Source organism: Festucalex cinctus, chromosome 20 (assembly GCF_051991245.1).
Source record: "Festucalex cinctus isolate MCC-2025b chromosome 20, RoL_Fcin_1.0, whole genome shotgun sequence".
Lineage (NCBI taxonomy): Eukaryota > Metazoa > Chordata > Actinopteri > Syngnathiformes > Syngnathidae > Festucalex > Festucalex cinctus.
Genome location: NC_135430.1, coordinates 14,838,980 through 14,853,588, shown reverse-complemented (window position 1 = coordinate 14,853,588; position 14,609 = coordinate 14,838,980). Strand labels below are relative to the sequence as shown.

Genomic DNA, 14,609 nt, shown 5'->3' with positions numbered 1-14,609 from the left:
CAAGGAGTAGGCGAGAGAGTGTTGCGGTGAGAAAACCAAAAAAAAAAAAAAAAAGGAGGGAAAAAGTTGAAAGCACGCCACAAGTGAAGACGCCCGTTCCAGTTTTTTACCCATAGATTAAAAATCACAAAAACTCGAGACACAGCCTTAGTGGCACAAAAGGAATGTAGTAGGGATGTAACGATAATGGCAATATCGTGATATCAAAACTGCCACAATATTGTCGTCATGTTCACGATACATCTGTTCAAAAAGTCAGATTGATTTTCATTTGTGCAGTTCTAGCACCCTCTGGTGACTACTGTTTAAGTGCAGTTTAATTTTCATTAGGGATGTTTTGTCCGTTCTTTGTTTAAGTTGCAGAAAATTATTTTATTATTTATTTATTTAATATATTTTTTTCCCTAGACCGATAAAAGGTACTGATATCACTAGTACGCTTTATACCCAAAATACCAATTTTTTAATAACATTTTTTAGAACAAAAAAAAAAATTAACAATGAATATAAACATTTTAGAAAAAGAACTAAAGATCCCAATATAGAAATTTTCATTAAAACTGCAAGAAATTAATAAGTAATTTTGAACTTTTAGTTCCCGATCGGTAACGGTGACTACTGTACTGTTATCGGTCTGAAAAAAAAAAGTGACAGCTCCTGAATAATAATAATAATAATAATAATAATAATAATAAATAACAACAACAATAACAATAATAATACAAATAGTAATAATAGTAAAATTAATAATAATAATAATAATAATAATAATAATAATAATAATAATAAACTTAGACTTGACTTTATTGATCCCTTTGGGATGGTTCCCTCTGGGAAATTTACATGTCCAGCAGCAATGAGAACAGATAATAAAATGGAAAATAATTCAATCAATCAATAAATAAGGTTATTACACCAGAGATTGAATTATTAATAATAATACTAAATAAATAAATAAAATAGAGATCATGAGCGGGTGTGTGTGGTCATAATGTTGTGGGTTGAGGTCAACATACCTGGTCATGGCTAGCTTGGAGGGTGCTCCCGGTGCCGTGGAAAGTCATTTGCACAGGCGAGAGGGTCAGATAGGTCAGAAAGTCCTTGCCGCTTTGTCCATCACTGTACTGCACCTGGAACAGTTCAAAGACAAAGCAATGGCTGACGCGAGTGCACTGTTTGACAGGAAAATGCGCTAACAACGCAGTCTTGCATTCCTAATCTGTCCACATCCATACATGCGTGGCAATGCACGTATGTGGGTGACTGACGGTGTGGTATGACATCACTGGCGACCCGTCATCATTGAAAGGTTAACCCTGCGGACATTCCTGAATACGGTGCAATCAGGACTGTTATGACAGGATGCTCCTTTGGGAAAGGCCGCTCCTGAGATCCAAGTGCTTTGGAAACACTGCCTGATTCTCTGCCCTACTTCCCAATAGATTTCGCTTATCTGTTTTTGGTCTATGTGCCCAATAAAGCTGCATAAAAGGCTGAATTCATGAATGCAATGGATCTTTATTGTCATTGCATATGCTCAAGTACCGAGCTTAACTGGCTCAACCTGGCCAAGAAACATGAGAAAAATAATGACCAAGAGAGGGAGGCAGGATGGAAAGGCCTGTTGGTTATCAGCGCCCCGAGATGCGAGGGAAAAAAAAAAAAAGAAAAAAAGACTTGGCTTGAGGATTCAGAAAACTCAAATCATAATCATCGTCTTAATAGAAAAGAATGAATTAGCTAAAATACTGTTAGGAGTTTCAGCGTTACTGGTTATTTGATGGAAAAGCATTGACTTGGGGTGAATAAATAAAGTTTATTTTTGATTTATAGCAGGGATGCATTTCAATATCCTACATCAGGGATGGGCAACTAGTGGCCCGCGGGAAGACCACACTGAGTGGCCTCTTGATTAAGTTAAAGATAAATAATATAAATTACAAACCCAAACAATTCTTAAAAATAAATGCTGATCAACATTCATTATACATTTATATGCAAAAACAAAACAAAACAGCGGAGAAACAGAGAAAAAAAAATAACAGACAGCCCCCAAAATTACCTTAAAAATAAATAAATAACGCGGTTCACTTTTTGCGGCCTCACTGTATCGCAAATTTTGTTTAGTGCAATTTTGCATGCATTTTTTTACAGTAATGGAAATATTTATAAAATTTATACAAGTTTGAACACTGAGAATGTTTAAATAAGAGATAAATGTGAGAAAATGTAAATGTAAAAAAAGAAGTGTATAAACTGTGTAGTGAGGGGTTTTAGAGCCTTAAAACATTTATAAAAAATGTAAAACATAAAGCTAAGTACTTTACGAATTTCACTTATTGCGGGTATTTTTTGGAACTGGAACACTGTACTGCAAAAGAGAAATTGGTGAATTTAAAATATTTTATGAAATATAATAATCTGGGAGTACCGAACTGCGAGTAAGCAGGTTTTGTCTCGAGTTTTAAGTTGCAATATCACCATTCACCACTAGATGGCAGACATGGCTTAATTGCAAACTGCAGTCCTATACTACATTGTGTAGTAGGCCAATTTATTATTATTTTTTTTGTGAATTTGAAATTATATGCAGGACAAACAGTGCATTAATAATAATAATATTATTATTATTATTATTAATAATAATAATAATAATAATAATAATAATAATAATAATAAATAGTTTGAGTGACCCCATGTGTACATGTATGTGTACTGTGTGGATATATATATATATATATATATATATATATATATATATATAAAAATCAGTGTCTGAAGGGTTCCAGAGGAATCTGTGTGTGATTGAGCCCAAGTAGAAAAGTGTGCACCCTGACTGACATACAGCCATTTACGCAAGAAGACACACGAGCTCATTAGAAGTTGAAGAAATACTTGGCTGTGAGACGGGGAGCAACGTAATGCGCCGGACACGAGACAGGCCATAGCAAGCTACACCTGCATGCATGAGTGTGCAGACACATGTGGACGGGCCAAGAGTGCGAAACTGTGGAATGCTATCTGGTGAGCGCGCCAGTCGTGAATACTGTAACACGGGGATGCAGGGGGAAAAAAAAAAAAAAAAAAAAAGAACTCTTCTGACAGGTTGACGTGATAAAATGTTCTGGCTTCTTGAGGAGAACAGATAAGCGAGACTTAAATGTTTACATTGTATCTATTCGTATTCCCTCATTTATCGCGGTTCACTGTTTCACGGATTTTTTATAGCGTGCTTTTCCTTTTTTATCCCCCATTTTATTTTAACAACGGCGGGGAACTTTGGAAAAACAAAAACATACTTTTGATGTAAAAAATGACTGGAAATGGAAAAAAAAAAAATCGGGAATGAAAAAGCATTCATAATAAACTAAAAATCATAACAAAATGAAAAAACAAATTAAAAAATATATACTGCACTGTAATAAGAAAATAAAAAAATACATATTTTTAATGGAAAAAATGAAATGAAAAAAGGACCTATGATGAATTAAAAAGCCTTTATAATAAATTAAAAATCATACCAAATATATATATATATATATATATATATATATATATATATATATATATATATATATATATATATATATATATATATATATATATATATATATATATATATATATATAAATAAAACTAAAAATATATGTAATTAACGGGATTTTTTTTTTTTTTTTTAATTAACATGGATTTCCATTATTGTGGGTAGTTTTTGGAACGCAACACCATTATTTGCATGGTTTAAGCCATTTGAAAACCTATTGGATGGATAAATGGTGTACAAACACACCTTTTTGCTTAGAAAATTCTAAAAATGGACTCAGGTTCAACTAATGAAAACAAAAATTCTTCTTTCCCCTTACTATTATATTGTAATCTTCTTTCTTGCCCACCTTTCACAAATCTTGACGCTCTCCAATTCCTGTCTTTTTTGTCAGCACTGTTTGGCTCGTTAAGTGGATTTAATCTGGGAACATTACTGTTGTGGGTCCATAGTGCTAACCGACGCACTATGTGATATTTGACTGCATAAATAAACATCACATGGCTCCAAGCACCGGCCAAATTTTAGATTTTGAAAATAGCTAAACTTGGCAGGTCAGCAACCATCACCTGGAGGTCTTTCACGATGGCTTGCTGAAGCGTCTGATTACTTGAAGGCCCGCGTCGGGATGAGGCACCACGACGTCGTCTTATTTGTAATGGATTTGGTCGAAAGGGAACTTAACGAGCGTCAACAACAAACTAGTCTATTCCGTGCTGGGAGTGCATGTTCGGAGGCATCTGTGAGTGCACGCATTCTAAACAGGCCTAACTAATCATCCCAGGTCCCAGCCTCTAATCCACTTCCTTTACAGACAAAAGGAGGAGGAGAGTTACGCAAGGCCTGCGATTGATCGGCAGCACTAATGTGGAACGACCTCTGACATTTGGCCTCGAAAGCTGGCTCCACCTCAAATGCTCCTTTTCCCCCCTCAAGAGCATGCAGGAAATGAAATGCGACGACAGTGCCCATGCGGCAAACATGTACATCAGGGGTGTCCAAACTTTTTTATTTGAGGGCCACATCCAGAAAATCAGAAGGACGCAAGGGCCACGTAATGTTATGAAGAGAAATTGTGTTTAGTCATAAAAATTGTACAAATAATTTGTGTTTTGCATATTTAGAAAAATGCTACAGTATATAAACAAATTTATTTGTAATATGGAATTTTTTATTTTAGTTTTAATTAGTTTTCAGGGTGGTTCCGTTAGTTTTTATTAGTTTTAGTTTTTTTTTTTTTAATAAATGCTTAGTTTTAGTTTAGTTAGTTTCAGTATTAGTTTTTTTTATGTGTATTACTTGTGCGCAATATTTAAAAAAAAAAAAAAAACACCATGGGAGCAACGTCATCTGAAGGTGCTTTTCTATTGGCTGCTGCTAAATGACGTGACTTCTGTGTGACATACTTTCAAACGTCATTATTACGGTTTTTATCAAAATAAATCTACTAAAAATCACATTTGAAATCATCGCCAAAGGCTCATGCAAAACCAAAACCAAAAACGAAGTTCAGGTTTGCTATGATTATAGTTAGTTTTGTAAACATAAAATGTAGTTTTCGTTTTTTTATTTTCTTTATAATTTTTTTTTAAATTTTGTTTTTGTTAACTAAAATAACGTTTAATGGTACCTGTGTTTTTCGACACCCTCCCTTATTACTTTGACCATCTCCAAACATTTTTGTTTTTGTTAATTTATTTTAACTGAGTCAAATGCCATTTTTAGCATATGTCAGGAGCCACTGAAAAATGGACGGCAGGCCGCAAATGGCCCCCGGGCCGTAGTTTGGACACCGCCGATATACATTGTATGAATTGCGCTGATGGAGACTCGAGTCCATTCATCACGTGGATGTGAGACTAATGGCGACAATCCGGAGAACGCAGCTGGGGCAAAGCGAGCAGAGTCGAGATAAAAAGAAATATCGTTGGACTATAGAATAATAAACGAGGCCTCTCGCTGGAGGAATGCTGTCATTGTTGGTGAGAAGCAATTAGAGGTCCGAGCCGAGCCACTTCAGAGGAGACCTCGGGGGTCAAGAGTGTTTTAAGCACACTGCTAATATACCTTTCGCTATGTCTAATGGTGGCAGTATGAGGGTAAACACAGCTGGTACTTGAGGGGAAAAAATTAAACTTTAAAAAAAAAAAAAGTCAAGACTACTGATCCACCGATATATAGAAAAAACAAAACAAAAAAAACAAAGAAATGCCAATATAGAGTTCCCTCATTTATCACGTGGCCTCGCTGTTTCGCAGATTTCTTACAGCGTGCTTTTGTTTTTACAGCGTGCTTAAAACATACTTTCAATGGAGAAAAAATGACTGTAAATGAAAAAAACAAAAAACAAAAACAAATGATGAATGAAAAAGCATTCATAATAAACTAAAAATCATACCAAAATGAAAAAAAAAAACAAATAAACAAAAGCAACACATAAACAAAAAACCTATAATAAATGAAAAATACATACTGTATAATTAAAAAAAAACACAAAAAAAAAACACACTTTTAATAGGAAAAAATGAATGTAAATGAAAAAACATATGATAAATGAAAAGGCATTTATAATAAAGTAAAAATCATACCAAAACGAAAAAACAAACGAAAAAATATTATTCAGCGGGATTATTATTATTATTATTATTATTATTATTATTTTTTTTTGTTAACGCAGATTTCCATTATCGCGGGTAATTTTTGGAACGTCACACCCGCAATAAACGAGGGAACACCGTATATCCCAATATAGCATTGCAGGGAATTAATACCAATTTTCTTTATTTCTAATTATATCTGCTCTACCGATATGATGTAATGACCACCAGTCCAGGATGTACCCCGTCTCGCACCCAAATCGGATATGCGCCAGCTCACCCGCAACTCCAATCAGGATTAGTGCAACAGAAAACGGAAGATTAACAACATCAGTTGATGAATATAATATGTCAGCGTGCTCGTTCTCTCGTCATCACCTTCATTCACTGACAGATTCTGACTGGCACCACTAAAGAGCGGTTGGGTGGTTGTTAACTGCGCCAAATCAAACCACGGTGTGGCAATTTGGGTTCCATTAAGAGTTTAAACACGCAGAGTGATGGCGGAGGTGGCAGCGCTCCAAGATGGACGCCGACCAGCCTCCCAATGAGCTGCGCTGACGTCTGACTGATGGCAGCCAACCACAACATAACGTTAGTTTCAGCTGGGGGAAGATGGAATCTGGGGGTTACCCCACATGTAATAATACTAATGAAAGAAATTACCATTAAATATGGTAGATCAAAAGTGGTTAGCTCAATAAATCTGAATTATTGTTTACTTCTGTGTTGTTGCTACCCAATGGTAGTTACTACAGAAAACGGCCACCAGGTGACAGCAAAGTATAAGAGATCATCCAGGGCCATGTTGCAACAAGCTCTTTTTCCCAGTTTTCAACAGGTTTGTGAATAATGATAAACCTGAGCTGTATTCTAATGTTAACATTCACTCCCAGCCATTTTCACAGAAGTAATCCCATTCGCTCCCGGCTGTTTTACTGGATTTTGACTGATTTTGCAATGCCCACAGAATATTGTGTTCAATTGCAATAAAAGCATGGGACCAAAAGAAATAAAGATTAAAGTCTCTTCTTTCCTCAGGAAAAAAAAAGTATGTTTCTATCTGTTTTCATTTTGCAGCAATTAGCATTAGAAAAGAGCTAAGTTTCATCAGTTTTCACAAGTCTATTTAAAATTGTAAGTAATTGAGCTTTTTTTCTAGATGGCCCTGGTTGATCTCCTTTGCTCTGCTGCCACCTGCAGGCCGTTTGTGTAATAACTACCATTTCTGCAACCGTTCTTTGCAGTTGAGAGGCTGCATCAAAGCCTTCTGTATGCTCTAGCATAAAAAAAAACAAAAAAAACAAAACAACGTATTTACACGTCATTGGGAGTAAATGAGTTAATTGCTGCAAAATGCAGCTAAATGAAAAAATAAACTAATCTTTCTTTTGGTTATTTCCGTTCCATGTTTTTATAGCAATAGAACACAATATTCTATGGGCCTTGCAAAATCCGTCAAAATCAAGTAAAACAGCCGGGAGCAAAGGAGTGAATGGATTAACTTTTTACTGCTGAAAATGGCTAAATGAGTCAAGAACCACTTTAGGTGTATATTTTCCATGGGAAGCTAATTTTTAAAAATCATTCTAACTTGAAAAAAAAAAAAAAAAAAAAATCAAACAAACTAACAAGGAAGACTGATGAAAGCAAGTCTTGGTGATTTAATGTTTGGTGTTGCTAACTAACAAGCAATCAAAAGACTTGGTCCAGGCGGTTTTTAGGAGTCCATCAGCACGCCCGTGACTCTCCCTAATTTACAATTGAGATCTTTTATCTGCTGGAGTTTCCGCTGGTTGCCTGGTAACGTCATGATGGTTTTGGCCGAGGAATTTTATAGTGAGTTTGGAACACATACTCCTGCATGACACTGCACTAATCAGTTCTTGGTGGAACATTAGGTTTTGTTAGTCGGAAAAGAAAACAAAAGATTAAAGCCATTAATCATAATGTTGCCTTCTTTTTATGGCTGGTCTTGTTTTAGGTCCAGAAAAATTGGGCACAGACAACAGTTATTATTCGACCAATCATTCAATTATCATGAAAGTGCTTGGGGGAATGTTTGCTGGGGAAAAAAATAATTCTGGTGAAATAACACAAGCCAGAGGAGAGCATGTAGCTAGTGTGGAGATAATGAAAAACAAAAGAGAAAATCTAATACATTATAAGCAACAGGTACACACACAAGGCCACCATGTACAGCACCACGACTCACTCGGCCAACAGTGCATTAACCGTCTGATTTATATCACAGGCAAAAGTTGTTTTCAAAGATTGCTAATCACAGAAAACTGCGACGCGGCGCAGCTGGAAGCCATCACCTACTAATGGGCTAGGATAAGCCCTCTTCCCAAAATGTATTTTCTGAAACAATTTCCAAAGTAAACAGCCAGACGAGGAGTGAGGTGACGACAAGGAGGGTGCCGTCTTTTGGACAAGATCGCTCGTTTGATGTTGATACAGAGAAACGAGACCTTGGAGATCGCGAAGAAGATGATGAAAAGAAGATTGGCGTGCCAGGCAGGCACCATTTGAAGTGGTTTTCTCAACACGGCCAAAGAAGGAAGCGGAGGGACAGAAGAACAAACAAGGCACGGGCGTGAGAAATCTTGGAAGCGCACTCAATTGCTATCAAACAAGCCACAGCGCCAAGGATGCGTTTTAGATTCAGACGTGCTTTTCTGTCAAAGTGCAGCACGAAAGCACGGTCGAGTTCTCCCACACTTCCAGTCAACTTAACAAGCGGGCCGAGATAACATAACCGATCGCTATCTGGGTTGTGTTATTACTGATGGATGGCGCAGGTGGAAAGATGATGCGACTCATTGGGAGTGTCACTGAACAATACGTTGATCCATAGAGGATGTCATCCACTATAGATGATATATCTAAAAAGTTCATATCCGTTTCAACGAGGAGTTAATAGTATGGTCGACCTTAATTTGAGATTCTTCAACAACTGCTGTCCCAAAGCTGTTTTGGGTAATATTCACAACACCTATGTCTAGAACCAGTTGGTTCGTTCCACCAGTTTGACAATTGTGTTTACGCTTGACCAAAGTAACTGCAAAAACTGATGTGTTTTGCTGATTAATGCAAATTTTCCTAAAAAAAAAAGAAAAGAAAAAAAATGGCGTCATTGGGTACCAGTTAGCCCCAAGGACAAAATGAGTAGCATGCTAGAAATAGGGAAAAAAAAAAAAAAAAAAGGGGAGAAAATGCTGTTTTTATGCAACCAAAATATTTGTAAACAATTCATGAGCTCTAATTTTAATACTGTGATATCCAATATTTTTGCTCACAGTTATCATACCGTGCTAATCTAATTATTGGCTCATGCCTAGTGACCCCTATGAAAAACTATCATGCCAAATCTATTTTCCATGAGTAAATTCAACTCCAAGAGAGCTGTAATTCATAATTGCTGCTGAAAGATGGAAAATTTGCACCTGCCAGTGACTTGTTACATTGTTTATTTGCATGACTTTGCTGTGCTATTTACTAGCAGGGCCACGGCCTGTCATAAACAATTCATTATTAAAGGTAATAACAGCAACCTATTTTTCTCCATTACACCGACTCCCGGAGCTACCTCAGAGGTCAGCATCATTAAAAAAAAATACAACATTATGGATCAGTGTGGTTGTTAACAACACCAATAAAAACTAGGGATGGGCAAGTACCGATACCAGGTATCGATATCGGGCCGATACCAGCCTTTTTTCAAATACTCGAGTACTCGTGACACAGACTAGTACAAGCGACCGATGGCAGAGGGGGAAGACGTTAAGTGAGTCCTCCTTGCCTGTAACTGGCGCTAGCTTGCAGCAGTTTTTCAACAAAACTTCACCGCTTTGGAAATACTTCAAAATTGTGAATCTTAAACTAAAAGAGCATTTTTGTGTTTTATTTTGAGCATTAAGACTATTGAAGAGTGACTTTGCTGTTTTTTTTGTCAAAATTAAAAAGAAATATATTTGTTTAAAAATATCTTTTAGTGATTTTTTTTTTTTTATTTGTCAAAATGTACTACTGGTATCGGCAGTTGGTATCGGTATCGGTCTGAAAAAAAAAGTGGTATCGAACTTCCCTAATAAAAACTTCTGCATCAAAAATTGTGCATTCCTGCTCTCATTTTCTTGTTTAAGACACTTCTATTTTAACTATAAATATGTTAAGTTTACATCGTAATTGGGGTTGGACTATCACGACTTCATTGCAATTCAATGGCAGAAATAAATGCTCACTACTTTTCCATTACGAATAGATTGCCCATATCAAAATGTGCCGTTCATTTTCAAACGAGCTACAGGTTCATAAAGTGAAGTGGTTGCAGCGGATGATGGCGCTATTAAGTCATATTATGGCGGCGAAAATGAGCAGCGGTCAAAGACTTCAACGTATTCAAACGACAACTCGCAGCGATACGGGACAATCAAACTGTCGCCGTGAAAGAGATAATAAAAATAAAAAAAAAAGATATCTGCAGAATTTCTTGGTCCATGTGTTGTCTATTACTGCTTGCCTCTTTTGTTTCTGTCCTACTTCCAGCAAACATACCCGCCGTGCCAACAACACGCCGGCCAAATTAATAGGAAATACACACACACTGGCTCAAGTGCCAGCGCGAGTACAACAACACACTGCAGTTCTGAGCTTCTATCGGAGGCTTAAATCAAAAGTAGGGCCGAGCAGGTACACAGCCTTTTTGTCTTGGGAGTTGGGCAAGTGAAACACAAACTAGCTAGTCCGCTGCGCTCACTTTTAAGTTGCTTTCATTACTTTGTTGAACGGTCACTGTAATCCGCTCACTTGGATGGATAACATAATCCTCACGCTACACCAAAAAAAATGGAAGTTTGTTGGTTGATGTCACCGACTACGTGACGCAAAGTGACGTCTGCATCATGCAGAAACAAAAAGAAGTGAACCCAAAGTTAAGGAGAACCACTGCCTTAAAACTAAACTAACTTTCATTCCGATTTCGAATCATTACAATCCATGATCGAAAACATCCGCCGAGTTAAACATGCCTGCATGTTTCAATTATAGCCTGGCTTAGAAATATGCTCATATTCTGACGTGTTTATTCCCTCACATTAATGCATGGAGGGATTCGTGGAGAGAGATTAAAGTCCGACGTCAATAATGCGGATTGGGGCTCGTACATTCGGAGTTGACAGACGCAGGCTTATCCTGACTCTTCAATTCCGCTAAACGGAACCTGATGTGTGCATGTGTGCGTTTGTGCATACGTGCTAGCGTGTTTGGGGTTTGCCAGGCTACACGACGCTCTCGGGTTACACACACACAGGAAGGCTCCGAGCAATAACAATGGCCTATCATAAGAACTACAGAGGACCAAAAATGCTAATAAATAAATAAATGAATGAATGAATGAATGAATAAATAAATAATTGTGAAAATAAAAACTGATAAAAAAATATAATTCAAACATTAAATATCAAAAAATAAATATAAATCAAAATAAAAACAAGAAATATAAATAAATGAATAAAAGCACAAATAATATAAGAGATTCAAAAAATAAAAATATAAAAATAAATGTGGAAATAAATAAAAAAAGATTTATATAAATGGAATTAAATGTCAATCAATAAATAAAAATGCTCTGCTCTCATATTTATTGATTTCATGCTGCAGACGCCGTCAGCATGAAATGCATCATGAAATTTTATTCAAATAAGGGGGCGGGCCAAAGTGTCTCTTGGGTTGAACTACTTGCCTATTGGTTGATCGACTTGTCAATCTATAGGGAGAATTCACCCCCCCCCCCAAAAAAAAACAAAAACAAAACAAAAAACAACAACAACAAAAAACCAAACAAACAAACAAACAAAAAAAAACAATGGACTTTGTTGTTTACAAGAACTTGTGTGTAGTTGTCATGCAACTCAAGTCACAAGTTGTGGTAACAGTGGACAACTGCTGAAGCGCTCCATGCAAGCTGTATATATATAGTAGTTTTTATTTTTATTTATTTGTATTTAATTTTTGAATTCAATTTCAATATCGTTTTTTTACTTTTATTTATGTATTTATATATTTGTACTTAATTTTTGAATTAATTTTAATATCAGATTTTTTTTTACCTTTATTTATTTATATTCATTTATTTATTTGTATTTAATTTTTTAAATAGATTTCAATATCTTTTTTTTTTAACTTTTATTTATTTATTTATTTATATTTAATTTTGGAATTAGATTTTAATATCCTTTTTTTTTACTTTTATTTATTTATGCATTTTAATATCTTTTTTTTAACTTTTATTTATTTATTCATTTATTTAATTATTTATATTTATTTATTTGTATTTATTTTTTGAAATAGATTTTAATCTGTTTTTTTAACTTTTATTTATAACCTTTTTTGTTGTTGCAAAAAAAAAAAAAAAAAAAAAAAAATCACCATTAGCATAATCAGCCAGCAAGCAGCTGATAATTCAGTTTCACTTCAGTTTGGCTGTTTGAAAGTGCTATATAAATAGAGATGATTTGACTTGACTTGACTTACCTGGAATCCCTGGATGCGAGCCAGGTAGTCCAGCTGCTGTGCGGGTTGCACCGAGACGCCGCAGGCCAAGGGCGGACTCTTCCCCTTCCCCGACAGCGCGGCGTCGGCCATGGGCGACTGGCCGTTGAGCAGCAGCTCCCTGGCCATGGTGGCTGTCGGGCTAGGAGTGGGGGATGGACTGCTGAAGTACGGAGTGTGTCCTGGGGGTAGCGGCGTGGCGCAGGTACCCATGTCTTTGGAGGCAACGTAGTTCATAGAGCCGCCGCCGCTGCTGCCGTTGGGGCCTGGGGAGCCGCCGCCCTGCTTTCTGCTGGCTTCCATCTCCTGGTAGACATCAGGACTGAGGTGGAGGAGACCTTTCTGGGCTGAGAGGGTGGAGAGAGATGTCAAGTATTGTCATGTTTATTGATTAAGATTTAGAAACAGAATGATAGGGATGTTTGATACCACTTTTTTTTTTCAGATCGATACTATACGAATACAAAGTAGTCATTGATACCAAGTACCGATACCATTAGTACTTTTGAAAGATTAACATTGGCAGATAATTTGAAAAAGTTTTATTATTAGTCTAATGTAGTGAGTTCAGCGCTTAAGAGCTTAGAGCAGCACAATAACAGAAAAATATGCAGCATCCAATACTTTGATTTATTTTCTTCTACCTTTTGTCGGCTTCTTTTTTATTTATATATATATATATATATATATATATATATATATATATATATATATATATATATATATATATATATAAATATACATATACATACATACACTTCATTTTTAGACTTTTCTGCTGGTCTGTTAAATTTCTGACATTTTTGGAAATTTTATGGACATATGCTCATTTTCTGCCTTTCCTTCTTTATCTGCCATTTCTCATGGACATTTCATGCTACTTTTTTGTTTTTCCTCTTCCTTTTTGGGCATTTTTAGGTATTTCTGAAAACTTTGTGTAACCTTTGTTACTCTTTTTCTCCTCCTTTTTTTAAATATCAGTTTTCTGACATTTTGGGGAATTTTTGGACATTTTATGGTAGTTTTTGGGGTTTCTTCTTTTGTTTTTGACCATTTTGTAGTTACTTTTTGAATGTTTTCTTTTCTGCCTTTTTAAAAAAAATCGATTTTCTGATTTTTTTTGTGATAATTCCAAAGACATTTAGGCAAATTTTATGTATTTTTTTTTATTTATGTATTTTGTTTTTGGACTTTTTATAGTTACTTTTTTAACTTTTATTTTTCCGCACCACCCTAACGCCATTCTGACATTTTTGTCAATTTTATGGACATTTTGTTGTAATTTTCTTCTTCCTTTTTGGACATTATATTGTCACTTTTTGGACATTTTTAGGTAATTTCTTAAAATTTTCATCTACTTTTCGTCTCTCTTTCTGACAACATAAAAATTTAGACTCACATTTTTTGAATATTTAATTTTTTTTTAATGTAATCAATTCATTTGAATAATTTATTTAAAAAAATACAAATAAATATGTACAAAATATTCATCAATTCAATTTTTTTTGGGGAGAGTCACAGGGGAGGGACTAAAGAGCCACATGTGGCTCCTGAGCCCCAAATTGCAGACTCTGCTCTATACAGTTGTATTTTTTTTTTCAAAATTAAAGTGGAGGGAAAAATTGAAGGACCACCCAGAATTTGATCAGGAAGCGAAATTTCATACATTAACTACAACTTTATTCGCACATATGCGTGTGTCGTTGTGTGTCTGTGTAGCTTGGCTCCCAAAGTGTCATTCCACCACTTTGTGTGGTTTGGCAGTCCAAACGCATCCGCTGGGATAGAAGCGCGGCTTCTTTCTCGCTCGGAAACGCAAACACAGACACATCAACCAACATCAACACAACAGCTAGTATTTCATCAGCGATGAGAAACCGCGCAGTCGGCTGCCTGGAATCACGCACGGCTTT

At 35.8% G+C, this 14,609-nt stretch overlaps 1 protein-coding gene across 3 annotated transcripts in view; it reads right to left on the bottom strand.

The window, feature by feature from the left end:
* The window catches only part of stau2 (staufen double-stranded RNA binding protein 2), a 79,892-nt gene that overhangs the window by 29,979 nt on the left and 35,304 nt on the right, over positions 1 to 14,609 (bottom strand). For 2 of the 3 annotated variants that reach the window (XM_077508480.1, XM_077508481.1), the window contains exons 12-13: positions 12,679 to 13,043; positions 1,017 to 1,130 (exon numbers count right to left, since the gene is read on the bottom strand). In XM_077508480.1, coding sequence (XP_077364606.1) covers positions 1,017 to 1,130; positions 12,679 to 13,043 — 479 coding nt within the window. The remainder of the gene's footprint in view (positions 1 to 1,016; positions 1,131 to 12,678; positions 13,044 to 14,609) is intronic. The other variant, XR_013280809.1, reaches the window with a different exon arrangement.